The following is a 15,458-nucleotide window of genomic DNA, read 5'->3' on the forward strand; positions in this document are numbered from 1 at the left end:
TAGGGTGAGGGCAGACTGTCAGAGAATTGTCTTAATTTTATTGCACGTAAATATTTGCTCAGAAAGAGCCAGCAGTGCGATCCCATGTTATGGGTAAATGCCTGGCTCCGTACCACAGCCTGCTCAGAAATTCATTCCCAGGTTACAAACCCAGAGGTTGGCAGACGCCCTGCCTTTTTCCCCATCTCTAGCCCCCCACCCTGCCTTCTCCACCCAGGCATGGCACCTACCTAACTGGCACACTGGTCTGGACTTTGGGAAGGGTGAGCGTGAATTTTCCTTCCTGTATGTACTTGTTTGTGGCGATGGGTTTGCTTTGCAAGACATCAGGAGCGGTGCGGATTGAGACGAGGTGCTGGAGTCCCCCAGCACTGCTCCCACGGTTCATTAGCACAAAAGAATAATCCGTGTCTGGCTGGAGGTCACTTATGAGTTTCTTCATCGAGTGGCCGTCCACCTCCACACTCTGGCTATTGTACAGAATCTGAAATGGAAAAAGGACATGCTTATGCAGCCGACAGCTGCTGCTGAAAACTCACATTCAAAATAGCAGTGTTAGAGATGACAATTTGGCTCTGGGCCCTCCCTCAGGTGTTTCAGCTACTGTGTGCTTCATAAACAGCCATAAATCTTTAGTTAAAGAAGAGCAACCCCCAGCAGAGGCTTGAGCTGTGCTCCCTGTGCCTCGCAGCGATGGAGCAGCGAGGGGGTCATCTCAGCAAAGCCTGGGTGGCTGGCGCCAGCAGTGAGGCTGGTGGTGCCACACACACTGCTTTTCGGCACCGGTTCGGGGGAGGAATCCAGCTGGCTGCGCTTTGCCCTCGCGTGGAGATGAATGGGTCTTTGTTTCTTGTCTCACGAGGCTACAATACACAATATGCTTTTGGTGTAAAACCCCGTCTGCTTTAAATTGGTGTCACTCCCATGTCTACCAGCTGATGCCTGATCAAATCGTTAATGCAGAGCATCCCTCTCCCAGCAAGGTGACTGGGGGGGGCTACACGCCTCACCAATGATCTGACAAATCCCGCGCAGGGCTCACAAATTGGTACCCGAAACAGCAGCTCTGCAGGTGTGACACCCCGTTGCCATGACAGCAGATGCTGGTGCTGCGCCAGCCGTGGGCAGGAGTCTGGTGCTGCTTTTTGCTGCTCCGCTTGCAGCGAGGAGCTGCTGGGCAGGGCAAGGCAGGGCAGAGCCGCTGGTGGTCGGGGGGCAGCGGGCAGCCCCCATGCACAGCTTCCTCCCTTGGGCCAGCTGGCCCCTCAGCTAATGACATTTTCTCAGCTCCCTGCTGCAGAAATGCAGGATCCCTGTCTCCCCCAGGGCACAGCAGCCATAGGTACTGCTGTATGAGCCGCACCAAATATCCCATCTGCATTGGGAACCTCGATCCCAGTCCTGCTAGAACAACCCCTGTACCCCGAAACCCTGGGTGCTGCCTCTGCAAAGCCAGAAATTCAAACAGTTCCTGCAGACAGAGACAAATGGGGTGTAGAGAACTGGAGAGACCAGAGGTTGTGCCCCAGCTGTGATAAAGGCATGTTTCCTTCCACCGGGCAACCGTCCAGCATGGCAGGGGACTGCTGGATTCCTGATAGCGGTGCAGAGACACAGCATGCCAAAAACCGGCAATGGCAAAGCTGCAGCATGTAAAACCATGGCAGCTATTACATGCCACAGGCAGAGACCACACAATAAAATGTGCTCTTTCCAACAGTGGCCTTGAGAGAGAGAAGACAGCTCTGTGGAAAAGAAATTGCTTGAAGTAAACCAGGTTTTTCAACAGCTGAGCCCACTGTTCAGGCTGATGCAGGCAGCAAGGGAGGGACCAAACTTTCCTTCCAAGTCACCTTTTTAGCAGGTGGCAGATATCTGCAGAAAGCTGCTGGCTTGCTGGGCCAAGGACTGTTGATTAGCACTGCTCTAATATTTAGTGCTGGAGCTGGAAGGAGGAGGGAGGCCCTGGAAAAAGATCTGAATGACAGTGGAGCACAGGGACCAGGCTGGGTCTGGAATTGCAGCTCTGCTTTTGTGTTATCTAAACAGCAATACCCACAGCATGCTTCAAGTCCTCTTCAGGTCACTTTGCATGGAGGTTGGGATAGGAAAAGAGCCCCAGCCTTTTTTGCTGCTGAGAAGAGACTCCCAATAGGTAACAGAGCAGCAGTGAGGAGCCAGCAATGGAAGAGAGATGCAATCGATCTTGTTTGTTGACATGCTTCAGTCTTCAGGGATGAACTGCAAAAATAATTCCCATGTACTAAAATAACCGAGGTTTGCAGGGACAAAGCCCCACCTGGCCGTGCAGCATTCAGGAAAGGCTCTCAAAGGCTGGATAGCTGGAGGGAGTTGTTCTCTGCTGTGACTCCTCTTAAGATATTTTCTCCTGGGCTTTAATCCCTTTCTCCAAAGATACGTACACAGATGTGTGCTGAAGTGAGTGAAAAAGGTAAAACGAAGAAATGTTTCTTATAGTGCTGGAATATCAGGTATTTAGTTGGCAGGGTTCACCCTGCTCTGACACAGAAGTAAGCACAACAAAGACACGAGCACTAGACTTGTGATCTTAGCAGCTTTGCTCTCTTCTCCAGCACCACCCCTTGGGATGATACTGCAATAGTACAGGTCCAGATATTTCAGGTGAAAGCAAGTCAGGGGTGTCCTGAGGGAGCAGTGGGACCTCACTTCATGTGCTCCAACAGACTTGAACAAAACCAAACTTCCAACTATGCTGGAAGGATGCAAAGCCCATGATGAGTTCTGTTGCCTTTCAGATGAGATTTCTCATTACCAAGTCTTCAGTAATAAAGGTATCACCAACAGCTTCTGCATGTGCTCTAGGGAAGACATTCGCCCACCGAATGCCTGCGCATGAGGCATCTGCTGGGGACATAGCTGTTCTCCTAGAGCAAGAGGAGGCAGAAGAGGTGGTCAGACACTTCAGTTCAGAGTTTCCCTGTTTGTTCTGCACTGGAACTTGCCAGGACACAGTCTCTGATTCAGTCCTGACACCAGATGATGATTTTCAATGCCATGCACAGAAATTTGTGTCCAAAGACAGTAAAATTGGCATTTGAAATGCTTTCCTGAAGCATTCTCTGCCATCCTCTCTTGTCACAGTTGCCATAGCAGTTCTATGTTCCTTTACCTGCCATAAGGCATTGTCTTCTCAAATGTTATGCACCATTAGTTAAGGCCTGTATGCAAGCCTTACGATAATGTAAGGGCTCAGAAACGGTCGTTCGTGTGAGGCTGAAGATGCCCAGGAGCTCAAGCAGGAATGCTATTTAGAAGTTGCATTACTTATTTATTTAGAAGTAACTACTTAAGTCAGCAGCAAATTTGGCCCAAGGGCTCTGAACTGCCAAACATTGCTGACTAGCCCATGGATTGCTGTAAAATGTCATTTGTGTTGCCCTTACTCACAAGAGAAGATTTGCAAAGCTACGTAGGTCCAAATGTCACTGCTGAAGGTCTGCTGCCTGACTTCAAGCAGTAAGGAATATACTAAACTAAAAGATGACAAGACATTTAGTGTGCAACACTGGAAAAGATAATTACTCGATGGAGAAGTAGATGAGGTTGCCTTTTTTGGGGGCATGAATAATTATTACATTCCATGGGGGACACTGTGAGAAAGCTCTGCCCAGCATTCTCAGGGGTTATTTCTGAACCTGTATCATCATAATTTTCAAGGTGCTATTTCTTCTCCCTATTTGTAAAATACTTTGTGATGCTGCCTTCTGTTTTGCTTTTAAGTTGAAGAATGTGTCTCAGAAAAGTGCAGTTTCCCCAAGGAGAAGGTTCTATCTATCTTGCACTTTCCATGAAAGCTCCAGAACGGCTTTCTGCAAACACACTAGAATAGAAAAGGAATAGTGCCTCTGCTCCACCACAACTGCTTGGCAACATTTTACAAGGAATTTATCTCCTGGACCAGAAGAAGCTGTGAAAATTCCCCAAAGAGAACTCAAACCTTCGTTATTGATTTGGTAGCAATGAAAATTCCTAAGGTCTCAGTTCATCCCCTATAAAAAAAATAGCACCAGTCCTGCCTGCACCTCACTATTCATTGTCAGAACAATATCTACTTTAATTAAATCTGTTAAAGTAGAATATGACACCCTTTGGGACATAGATTTAGCATGAGACTGTTTATCAAGTGTAGATAATACTAATTGTTCCCATGGAGATTTATCTGCTTGCTAGTTACAGTATTAGGCTCTGGCCTCAACATCCCATGTGCTTGAATTAGAGGAGAGAGGTGAACCTTGTTTATAAAAACACAAAAGTCCTGAAGGCTAAGGATTTCTTTGAAGTGGCACAGTCAACGACCTGGAGCTGACCCTCTTTGCTACTGGCCTTGACTTGTGTGTGTCTGCAAGTCTGGGAATATTAATAGAAAGAAGACACTATTAGAGAAATATCCTTGTAACACTCTTGTTTGCATGACTGCTCTTCAGTTAGCAAGTGGCTAATGCCATCTGCTCCTGTGTCATCTGAGGGTTAACCCGCAGCAGGGGGAGACCCTGAGTCACTGTCTATGTAAGCAAACACAGCATCGAGGCTGAGACAAGACATCAGCATTACGTCCTTGGCTCCTGGCTACCTCCAACCACTCCACCTCCTTGTGTGGTAGTAACACTCCAAAGGTCACACTGCCCCTTTCTAGCACTGTGCTGTCAGACAGAGACGTGGGCTTTGTGCCACAAGAATAAGGCAAGATGAAGCAGACTGGTTCTTCAGCAGAGTGCAAAGTAACAGGGATCTGTGAAGTTCCTTGCAGCCAGATATCTGAACACTGATCCTAATGCACCCTACATCTGGGAAAGATTTGAATACCACAAGGTCTTCACAAAAGCCTTGCCTGCTTCAGCTAAACTCTGCATGTTAACAAGTGCCTGCTATTGATCACGGTAATTCAGCTTCAGGATTTAAACAAGGAGAGTTAGTAACAAGGAAGGGGAGGTGCTCATACACTTAGATGTGGATGCAGTTCAAGACTTTCCCCTTGTTCCCCTGGCCATGGATCCCCCACAGCTCACACAGGCCTCTTTAGGCACAGCACGGCAGGGTGCATGTGCAAGGGGGAAGGGAAGTCATGCTGCTCCCACCCCTGGCCACCTCTGCAGAGGCAGCAGATAGCTGCTGAGACTGGATGGAAGAGCCCATCCTTGATTAGCCACATATCCTTGGTAATGTGACATGTTGGTCTTGTTTCTTAAGGGAGACAAGCTGCACTGAGATCTGCAGAAATTTCCACTCTAGTCTTTTACCCACATCAACGATCCACACCGGGGGACAGACAAGAGCAGGAAGACATCAGGTCATCAGTGTTGTCTGCAGCCTGGTGTTGACACTACATCCAGAACTGTGCTAGAGAAAAGAGGGCAGCAGCCATTCCTGCAGATAATTCCTCTGTACTGAGACATATTGTGCTGCTCACACCTGTAACACCTTCTGGAAGGGCGATGATGCTTTTCTTCCTTCACCCCCTGAGACTACGCATCTGCCCTGATGCTCTGAAGTAACTCACAAAGACAATCCAGATGTTTGAGACTGGACATGTTGCAGGAGTAGTCATTCTTACTTTGATTCACTGGCTGGTTTTCAGACCACTTTGTCCTGGTGGTCTTTTAGGATTAAATCACATTTATAACTTTTCATGCTTCAACTCCGAGTCAGGCATCAGGTCAAGCTTGTGTAACCACTGTCTTGGAGCTGCGATGGTCAGCCTGACTGGCAGGACTCAGCCAAGCGACACCAGGTAACAAGATACTTGAGAAAGCTGATGGAGGAGCAGAGCACTGATTGGGACTGCGTGAACAACACTGCATCCGCTCTTGGGAAAAACATCCGTGATTTGGTGTGCTGGACCAGTTTCCATTTCCCTTCGAAAAGGCAAGTAATTCAGGGACACTATCAAAGGAGGACTGGGTACTTAGCAAAAGTTGCTATGGTGAGAAGACAGAAATATGTATTATGATCCCTGAGACACCCCCAATCTCTGACTGCCTCTGCCCAGCACGTGCCTTCACTGCTTGGTGTTTCCTGTTGGTGTGCTTCAGCCAACATTATTCACTCCTGTTTTGTTACCATGAGCCAAGTGCTACTGACTGTTCCATAACTGATCAAACCAGAAAGAAATCAACAGAACTACAACACCTTCTGGCCTAAGAAGAGTGAGAGGAGGGAAAGCAAGCAGCAGTGTGCTCTACTGTGTACCATGATTCAGGTGTGGGTGCTCAAAAGCAAGAGCAGCTACCTAACCTGGGCTTGGAGATCTAAGCAACAACAAGGCCCCAGGCCAGCAAGCAATGTGACCCTGCTCTGCTGGTCTCGTCTGATGGCCTGAAAACATCACGTGGCAGGTCAAGATGCTGCTTTCCACTGTCCTGCTTACTGCCACAGGTGGCACTCTGTCCTCTGCATCCCACCATTACCTTAAAAGGCACTGCAGATTTATAGGAGTCAGGCACTTCCCAGCTCAGCAGCACAGACGTTTTCATGACGGCGTTGACGCGGAAGTTCTTAGCAAACACTGAAATGAAAAACAAGATAATTGAGCACTGTAAGGCCAAGTCAGGAGGGAGCCAGGCAGCAGCTCGGCTCCAAGTCTCTCTTTGTCTAACTCAGCAGCAGAGGTCAAAGGGTTCAGCTACAGCAGAGAAGTGAGAAATGAGGAGAAAAGAGCAGCAGCCTTTTACCAAGTCTCCAGTCTCCAGTGGAGTTTTGCTTTTTGACTATACTTTCCAGCATCACAGAAAGGAAGTTGTAGGCTGAACTGTAGCCTTCCTCTCTCCCCCCCCTCTACTCACACCCTCTTGGCCCTTTGCCATGATCAAAGAACAGTGGTGCTCAGGTACTAAATCTGCAGATGATCCTACCCAGTCATCTGCTCCAGCTCAAGCAAGAGCCTTTCATGTACAGATAAAACAGCAAAGTGTGCCTGTGGAGTGACAAAGGCAATTAAGCTACCATCAACACCCCTTTCCCCTCAAATGGCAACTTTAGGGAAACCTTTGTTGAGCCTCCCCTGCCGAACTAGTTTTAGACTAGGGAGCCACACAGTACCTGATACCTGATACCATTAGTCAGAGCAGAGGGGAAAGTAGCCTCATGAACCGAAGCATAGGTCTCTGTCCTGGAGGCAGAGCTTGCTGTTAGGGCTTGTTAGAGGGACACTTACCTTGCTCAACAGGCATGGTCCGGGACTGGATGCTGGGGCTGAGTGGCCCAACCCCCTTATTGGTGCGGGCCCTCACTTTGATGTCGTAAGTGGTATCAGGCTTCAAATTCATCAAAGTGATACTTGTGTCCTTGGTGATGTTAACCAGGTCCTGCTGGCTATTTATGTCCCTGTATACCACTGTGTAGTTGACAATCTTGCCGTTTCTTTCTGCCAAGACTGGGGGGTCCCATGCAACTTCTGTGGTGGAAGTGGTGAGACCCACCACACGCAGGTTCTGTGGAAAGCCACTTGGCACGTCTTCTGCAGTAGTGATCTCCTTCTCAAACTCCTCTCCTGGGCCAGCTCTGTTCTTGGCAGACAATCTGAAGAGGTACGTGGCCCCCTTGTGCAGGTTGGTCACAGTGTAGTGATGGTCTCTCTTCCCGAAGTCTATCGTGTTCATCTTTTCCTCATCAAGACGTCTGTACTGCAGCCGGTAACCCAGCAGCTCCCCTACCATCTCCTTGGGTGGGTGCCACTGGATGAGGGCTGTGTTCATGGCTGTCGTGCTAATCATCATGGTGGGCTTCCCCGGGACTGCAACATAAACACACAATGACCATCTATAGCCTGGGAGGAGGGGAAGGAAGGACCGCTTCCGTGCTGCTCAGTCCGTGAGGATTGAGGAAAGTGGGAAAGTTCAGACAACAGGGTGAAGAGGATGACAGACAATTCACATGGATAGAGGCAGACCGACCCTAATCCGGTGGTGAGGGAAGCTGGAGCCAGCCAGCTCTTGGCTGCCATTTTCCCATGTGCTGCCATCTAAACAGGCAATAAAGTCAGCCATATCCAGCCCCCAAATTCATCCCCTTTTACAGAAAAGGTTTAAGGTACCTCAAAGCATCATATTTATCTCAGAGAAGATCTGAATCCCGTCCTCCCAATCAGTGGTCTTCTGACACTCCAGCTAGTGCACAGCACTAGGCCACGCTGGCCCCGGTGCACTGTACCACAACAGACACACAGAAGCCTGAGTCCAGTGCCCTGATCTGTCTGGAGGCAGACAAATTTCATCCTGAAACCTTGCAGTTTTACATCTGCAGAGGCAGCGAGCAGAGCTGGGTGGGCTGTTTGCCATCAGAATACATTTTGGTTTAGCTGATGAGCAGATTCGTGATGTCAGTGTCGATGTGAGAGGTGAACACAAGTGTTCCACAGGATTTCTGCTTATGCTGCACAAGTCAAAGGGTGTTGCCGTCACTGGTTAGGAACTGATGGCTTTAAATTGATGGCTTAATACCTTGATCTCCTTCAGTTAATAAAAGGATGCGTCTTCACTTCACATCAGCTCAGATTTGTAAACAAATCAACTGATAGGGAAGATACTCAGAATCAAAGGGACGGGGCCATTGATATGAAAACGAAAATGGGATTGGAGCCAAACCTAGTTTAATATCCTTGCACAGTTTTGAAATGTATGAGCCCACAGATGAGCACAAGAAAAAAAGGTATTTGACAGAATTATGCCCCGACTTTGCCATCAGAGGGCGATACCAACACTCCCCTTTGAGGTCAAGCCTGCAGACAAGCCTGTACAAAGGCAGCTCTGGGGGTGGTTTTGTAGGTATTTAAGACATACAATTACATTTCCACTGCCAGCGCCATCCTCCTTGCACTCATAATACAATGTCTAACAGCAGCTAGTATTAAGGGACACATTATTTTCAAAGCTGATTCCAAATATTAACTTTAGATGTGCATCATAACATGGGAAGACCCACCGTGGTTTACAGTGCAACACTGGGATGTTTAGAAAGCTTTTCCTGTTTATAGGACAGCTGTAGCAATTTGATGAACAGAGCATACATCATGGCGAGGCACAAGGGAGACAGCATTTGAGATTGTGACAGTGGAAACTACCTCTGGAGCTCCCCATATGCAGCACGGAAGAGATGGCAAGCTGTTCCTTGTTTAAAAGCACCAGGAACAAATGCTCTTAGATTGCACAAGCTGCATTCCCATAATAACAAGTGGTAAATACTGTTCCTGCGGCTGGTGTGAGGAAGCAGCAGGATTATCAGCTGTAGGACAGGTCTAGTGAGTGGAAATCGGGGACAAGACAATGTCAACTAGTTGGTGCCACTGCCAAAGGCAAGCTTGACCACATCCAGAGGAAAGCACCTGATGAACTCCTGAGTGCCCCTGCTCCAGGCTGAGGCTCCTGTGTTGCACCAGGCACAGGGTACAAGTCTCTACTGAGATAGCAGAACCAAACTGGCTGGGATCACCAGGACCTAGAAGTTGTGTCCGCAGCACTCCTATGGCAGGATTTGTTGCATTCCAGATTTTACCATGGCTCAAGGAGCAGCCGGGCTTAGCAGTAGCAATGGCTGGGGTGGGGAGCTGAGAAGCACCTCTGAGGAGCCCTCTGTGCCAGGGGCCATCCCAGGTGGCACTGTAGTCACCGCAGGAAGCAAGAAATGGCACTCGCCTATGGGAACAACGTGAGGACAGGCCATGACTCCAAAGCTGAGGGAGGGCCTGGACTTTCAGACTTCCTCTTCCCAGGTCTCTGGACTACGCAGATGAGCTCAGACCCAGGAGTTTCATTGCTCTTTCATGGGCCCTGGCAGCGTCTGTCCATCTGTTTGCTGCACTTTGCTCAGGTGATCCAGTGGCAAAGCCTGTAAGTAAGGGCTGAAGATCACAAGAGTATGTACCTCTGTAGCATCTCCAGCCCTCTTGCTTCCTCCTGCACAGGTGCCTTGGCCATACTCCCCGTGCACCTCTTGGGAGGTCTTACCACCACCCCCATGAGGCTGCGGTGTCCACTCCCTACACTCACCTGCCCCTGTGGTGGTGATGACTTTTGGCTTGCTGCGGGCACCATCTCCCTTAGTGGTGTAGGCAGCGACTGTGACGGAGTAGGTGGTTTCCGGCAGCAGGCCTCCAATGACCGTCTCCTGGGAGCACATCCACAAGGCAGAGAAGGGGCAAACGCAAACAAGAAGAGCAAATACTTGTTACTGGAGTAAGCAAAAGGAGGGCGCTGGTGCCCGCATCTCTAACACACTGACACACTTGCTGGCTCACACTCATGCATTGCACTCAAGCACACGTTGTCTCTCACAGAGCCAGCAAACAATTGCTGTCACTCCAACACTCACCTGCTTAATTTCAACCCCTGCCTCTAACACTTGGCCTTTCCAGGGACCCACCAGCAACCTGTGTCAGCAGTTGTGCTCTCCCACGGCTTCTGCCAAGAGGGAGATCTGCTCCAGAGATGGCCCTGTGTGAAGCCAGAGCCACCCTGCCACAGCAAGTTCTGAGAGTAAGAGGACTGTGGAGCTGTGAATCAGAGTAAAAGCCAGTTCAGCTGGCTGCAGAAACCTCTTGGGGGCTTATCTGGGGATTTTTAAAGTTGTCTCTTGCAGCAGAGCTGCAGGGAGCATGGAGAGGCAATGCAGGCAGCAGCATGGCCTTGCCAGGCGGGAGGCCCCGGGCAAGGAGCACCTGCAGTGCTACAGCACTGTGTTCACCCTCCCTGCCAGGCACGGTGTTGTAAGGATGGGACGGGGTCAGTGCAAGGTGTTGGCAAGACCTGGAGGGAAAATCCTGTGCCGTGGGAGGTCTGGGAGGAGGGCAGACTTGGCAGGGTGCTAGCTCCCTTGCATGCTCTGGCTTCCTCTGGGCAGGAGGAGGGCATGGCTCTGCTCTTCAATTTGAGATCAAAGAAGGAAGCACCACTCCTCCCTCCTGGCCTCCAGCGGCAACGTGACTGGTGCCAAGCCTGGCTGGCCAGGCCTGCAAATGAGCAAGCACAGCGAGCTCAGGAGCTCCCAGCAACTCTCTGTGAGCTCAGGGCAGGTACCCCTGAACTGCGTTCAGCTGTGGGTGTGTGAAAGGGATTGGAGCCATTAGCACTAATAACCCATCAGGTCAGGGAGCAAGAGACAACCAGGCTGGAGAAGGGGCTGGTGGAGCTTTTGGAAAGGAGGCAGAGGGGCTGGATTGGTTATTTACCCTTTCAGACAAGGAGAAGAGCAGAGATGGAGAGGGTTAAGCTCAAGTTACTGAGGACAGGCACCATGGGCGCTCTTAGAGGCTGCTCCAGGGGTCTGATCGCTGCCCGGGGGATCCCTGCCAGCTTGAGGGGTACAAGGGGCACCTGTGGTTGCTCTCAGGGCACAGCCAGTCTCCCATCACTCACTTGCACAAACACCCACACTATTAAACCTGCTGATTTCCAGTTAGTGCTGCTGGTTCAGGATACCTGCCCAGGCTTACTCATCAAAATCACCGTGTTACCATTGCGGAACCAGCCAGCCCAGAGAAAAATCAACAAGCACCAACAAGAACCCCACCAAAATCACCGTGTGAACCAGAGTCCAATCCCAACTCCGCCCCTGCAGCAGATCGTGTGTGCGGGTGAGTGGACACACAGTCCGTTCGGTGCCAATGGACCCGCGGGGGAAGCACTCACACAAAACCTGCAGACTCTGAACATCCCAAGAGAATTCCCTCCTCCCAAATCCATGCAAAGAGAAATTCTCACGCAAAAGCATGCCACCGGGAGCAAAGCAAGCGAGCTGGGAGGAGGGGAGAGAGACGAAGGATGGATGAAAGAAGGTCTGATTGCATAATGTAAATACAGTGCTGTCATGACAAAGCCACTCTGAGCGAGAATCCTCCATATAAAGCAGGAGGAATGCATCGTGCCAGGGAAGCTCACAGTAGGGCACGTAACTGAATTACTGACTCTAAAAAGGTCATTTTCTAGTTTGTTCCTCCAAATTTATATTTCAAAATTATGTGGCAAAAATTGGATTTAACTGTTTAAATGTGATTGTTTTCTTATTACTATCTGTGTTTCAGCCAAAGGTCATGGTTGAGAGTGTAGGTTATTTTTCATGACTACTATCAATGTGGTTTAAAGATTATATATTTACTTTTACCATGTAACCATGGGCCAACTACTGCAGAAAGTAGGATGCACCTCCTGAGTCGATCACTTGAGCCTGCCTAAAACTGCACTGCAACAAGATGGAAATACAGATTATAGGAAATGTCAATTGCTTTTCTGCATTTACTAGCAATCTAAATGCCAATTTTCTCTGGATTTGCTACTTGTGGAAGGTTTCACAATGTAACTCTCCAGCCTCATTAAGGGAGAGAAAGGGATGTTTTGACAGCACTGTGTCTACAAAATTCACAAATCGATTTACCAAACCCCTCTTTTCCAACCTGGAATACACACAAGTGGTACTTACATGGTCGACGGAGTCCTCAGCTCTCCACTGACGGGGGAGAAAGGAAGGAGGAGAGAAAAATGGAGACACAGAATTTTAAGAGGCAACGTGTAGGAAGGGGATGACAATGACAACAACAGCAGGGGTTAGCAGGACTGGGTCGGGGGAATTACAACACTTATACACAGAGGGTCACTTGGCACAGGCTGTGCCAAGGGAAGAAATGGCATAGAGCAATTTTCTACATGCTGCTAGCCTGCGCAGTAGGTCTGAAATCATTCACACAAACAGGGGAAAAGAGCTTCCTTCTCATACGGATGGAGAGGTCACCACTCCCTAACTTTGCAGTCCTTTCCCCTCCTAGCTTTGTTTGCACTTTTCTGTCTCTTCCACGAGCAGAAGCAAGAAGGGACAGCTTGTACCAACAAGGCTCTGGGGCTGACTGCTGCCCCACAAGTCACTCACAACGGTTTTGTGGCCTAATCTCCAATTTATGTCCTAGTGATCCTCCAGTCACCATCTCTTCTTGAGAACCAAGACTTCAACACAAAAAACTCACAGGGCACTCTCTTCAGGGAAGCACCAAAGCAATATTTACAGAGCTTCTTTTTCCTGTATCATTTGCAAGAAAATGCTCTGCAGACCTCAGAGAACCAAGAAGTACCGTCTCTTGTAAACAGTGCAAGAGAGGCTGAGATCTTACACAGAGCTCCACACTAAGCTGCTCCTCTCCAACGGCGCTGCGTGGCTTGGAGCGAGGCTCAAACTGGTGCATGTACTGAGGAAACAGCTTCTCACTCCCAATTACACAACACCAAACAGCAAACACGCGTTTCACAAGAGCAGCCCTGCAGGTAAGACTTCTACACAAACCATTTCCCAGCAAAGGCTCATGTGGATTCCCAGACATGGTAGCTCAATTAGGGCTCTGAAGAGGGAACACACAGGTTTCTCGCTCCATTTGGGGTTCTAAGGCATCAAAGCTGCATTGGGGTGGTGAGACTTAGCAGACCTTGGCTGCTGCCACGCATGCCCGTAGCACTGTTCTTTGTGGTTGACGCACCAAAGGAAGGTTTGCAGAGATCACAGCGAGCTCTCAGCGCCAAGGTGATGCGTTACATCTCAGGTTACTAAACCTGCCTAGAGGAAGCACCGGTCGATAGGTTCAAGCACAGAGATGAAATGGAAGACAGGTATTATTGCCCCTGACTCACAGTGTGAACCTTGGCAAGCCTTGCTTCTGAGCCTGAGCTGCCAGCTGTGAAATGGCACTCAGATACCGACTTCCTAATGAGGCTGGGAAGCCCACCTAATGCTGTTGAAGTGCCGAGGAACCTGCAAGTATGGCAAAAGTACTAAATGGTATTAAAGCTACAAGTTGCTTTTTGTACTCAGGCTATCTGAGGTGGCTTTCAGAGGTTGCAGCCTATTGCAGTAGCGGAGTATTTTCCTCAGCAGTAAGATACATGGCATACTTTCAAAATATTTGTTATGTTATTCTCTAAATTCAGAAAGAAGCAGCTATCGGAGAAAGGTTCCTCTAAGATTTTATTATAGTTCACTTATTTGATGCCATGAGACTGCAGTAGAATTATCCCCCTAAACCATCTTAAAATTTAATTTCAGCGAGGAGGTCAAGTTATCCCTAAAGACTTCCTATATAGCCAAGGCCCTCACTAAGTATTATGGTCACTAAAGGCCCTCTTTCCACATACTTCTTGGTGTTATTTCCAGTGTTACATGCTTAGCTCGAGTCATTGCTGTTGACGTCCTACCTGCGCCACCCAGCCCATGCCATGGTCAACAGCCATGCACTCTGCCCTGCTGATCTAAAACCCGGCAAAAGTCTTGCTACAGGAAGAATACGAGGCCTGGTAGCAACTTCTCCCAGAAGTACACTTCTGCTCCAACACCATGTCCCTGGTGGATGGGAGCCATGTGGATGGTAGCACCCCAACCTGCCCCCATGGAGCTGCAGGAGCAGAAGGTGACACCCTACCGCAGCGAACAGTGGAGCAGACCTGGGGTCAGGAGGCTACTGCATCTCACAGCTTCTCACACCACAGCAGGGAGTTTATTGCCCACTAGGGTTTCAGACCAAGTGTTTAATGTTCAAACTCTGTTTGCCCTTATGTTTCAGTGGACTTCAAACTTGCATCAGATCAGAGTGCAAAGAAACACCTTGAGATCTGTGCTGGAGGAATAACATTGAAAAGCCAGTCCTGCACAAATACCTTGGTATAATTTCAGTTTCATTATGAAATCATCATCTGCAGATAAAAACGTTTCCTTCCTTAAACTAGCTCAATTGCTTCTTAACTGTTTAAGGTTGGTCAGTAAGACAAATTGATCTGAAAAGCCCAGGAGCTGTCATAAAGAGAACTCAGACAGTGCTGTATGCATGAGGCAGGATGGCTCAGGGAAGTGTTAAAGCTAACAGTGTGTATTTATGGCAGCTGCAATGCCTTAACGTTTCATTTTACACTTCAACACCACACAGTGTACTCATGTCTCACCAGGGAATGGCTGTTTTCCCTGACCATGGCTCTTGCAAAAGACAGACTCAAGCCCTCCTAAACAGCCCCAGCTATGGGAAGCAGATATTGCGGTTTTCCTGCAGATCCTTCTCCTCTTTGCTTCAGTGACTGTGGCGCAACAGTAAAACTCCAGATGTAAACTCAGGTATTCAGCTTGTGGGATGTGGAGGGGTCTGAGGGCTCCAGAGCTTCACCTTTGTCCATTACTGAAATGCCTCTTGGGTGATGCCTTTCAGTTCTGCTCCACTTATGAAGCAGAGTACATCTCACCTCCACACCAGACTTTTACCTAGATGAGTACACATGCATGAGGAGTTGTTCCAAGAAGATTCAGATAAAGATCCTTAAGTATCACCCCACAAAAGAGGGAGGCTGTAAATACCTCTGTGATGCCTGGGGTGGGCAATGCCCAGGGAGAATAGGAGTCTCTGCTTTCCCTTTCTCCTTTTATCTCAATCCAACAGTTTAAAATGCTTGCCGTTACTTCCTCCTGCT

At 48.9% G+C, this 15,458-nt stretch overlaps 1 protein-coding gene across 8 annotated transcripts in view; it reads right to left on the reverse strand.

Annotated features, from left to right (window-relative positions):
* The window catches only part of PTPRF (protein tyrosine phosphatase receptor type F), a 394,797-nt gene that overhangs the window by 43,545 nt on the left and 335,794 nt on the right, over positions 1 to 15,458 (reverse strand). For 6 of the 8 annotated variants that reach the window (XM_075097853.1, XM_075097851.1, XM_075097854.1 and 3 more), the window contains 5 exons: positions 12,448 to 12,474; positions 10,023 to 10,140; positions 7,193 to 7,771; positions 6,447 to 6,544; positions 231 to 484 (listed from right to left, as the gene is read on the reverse strand). In XM_075097853.1, coding sequence (XP_074953954.1) covers positions 231 to 484; positions 6,447 to 6,544; positions 7,193 to 7,771; positions 10,023 to 10,140; positions 12,448 to 12,474 — 1,076 coding nt within the window. The remainder of the gene's footprint in view (positions 1 to 230; positions 485 to 6,446; positions 6,545 to 7,192; positions 7,772 to 10,022; positions 10,141 to 12,447; positions 12,475 to 15,458) is intronic. The other 2 variants (XM_075097857.1, XM_075097855.1) reach the window with 1 other exon arrangement.

This window comes from Phalacrocorax aristotelis, chromosome 6 (assembly GCF_949628215.1).
Source record: "Phalacrocorax aristotelis chromosome 6, bGulAri2.1, whole genome shotgun sequence".
Classification (NCBI taxonomy): Eukaryota; Metazoa; Chordata; class Aves; order Suliformes; family Phalacrocoracidae; genus Phalacrocorax; species Phalacrocorax aristotelis.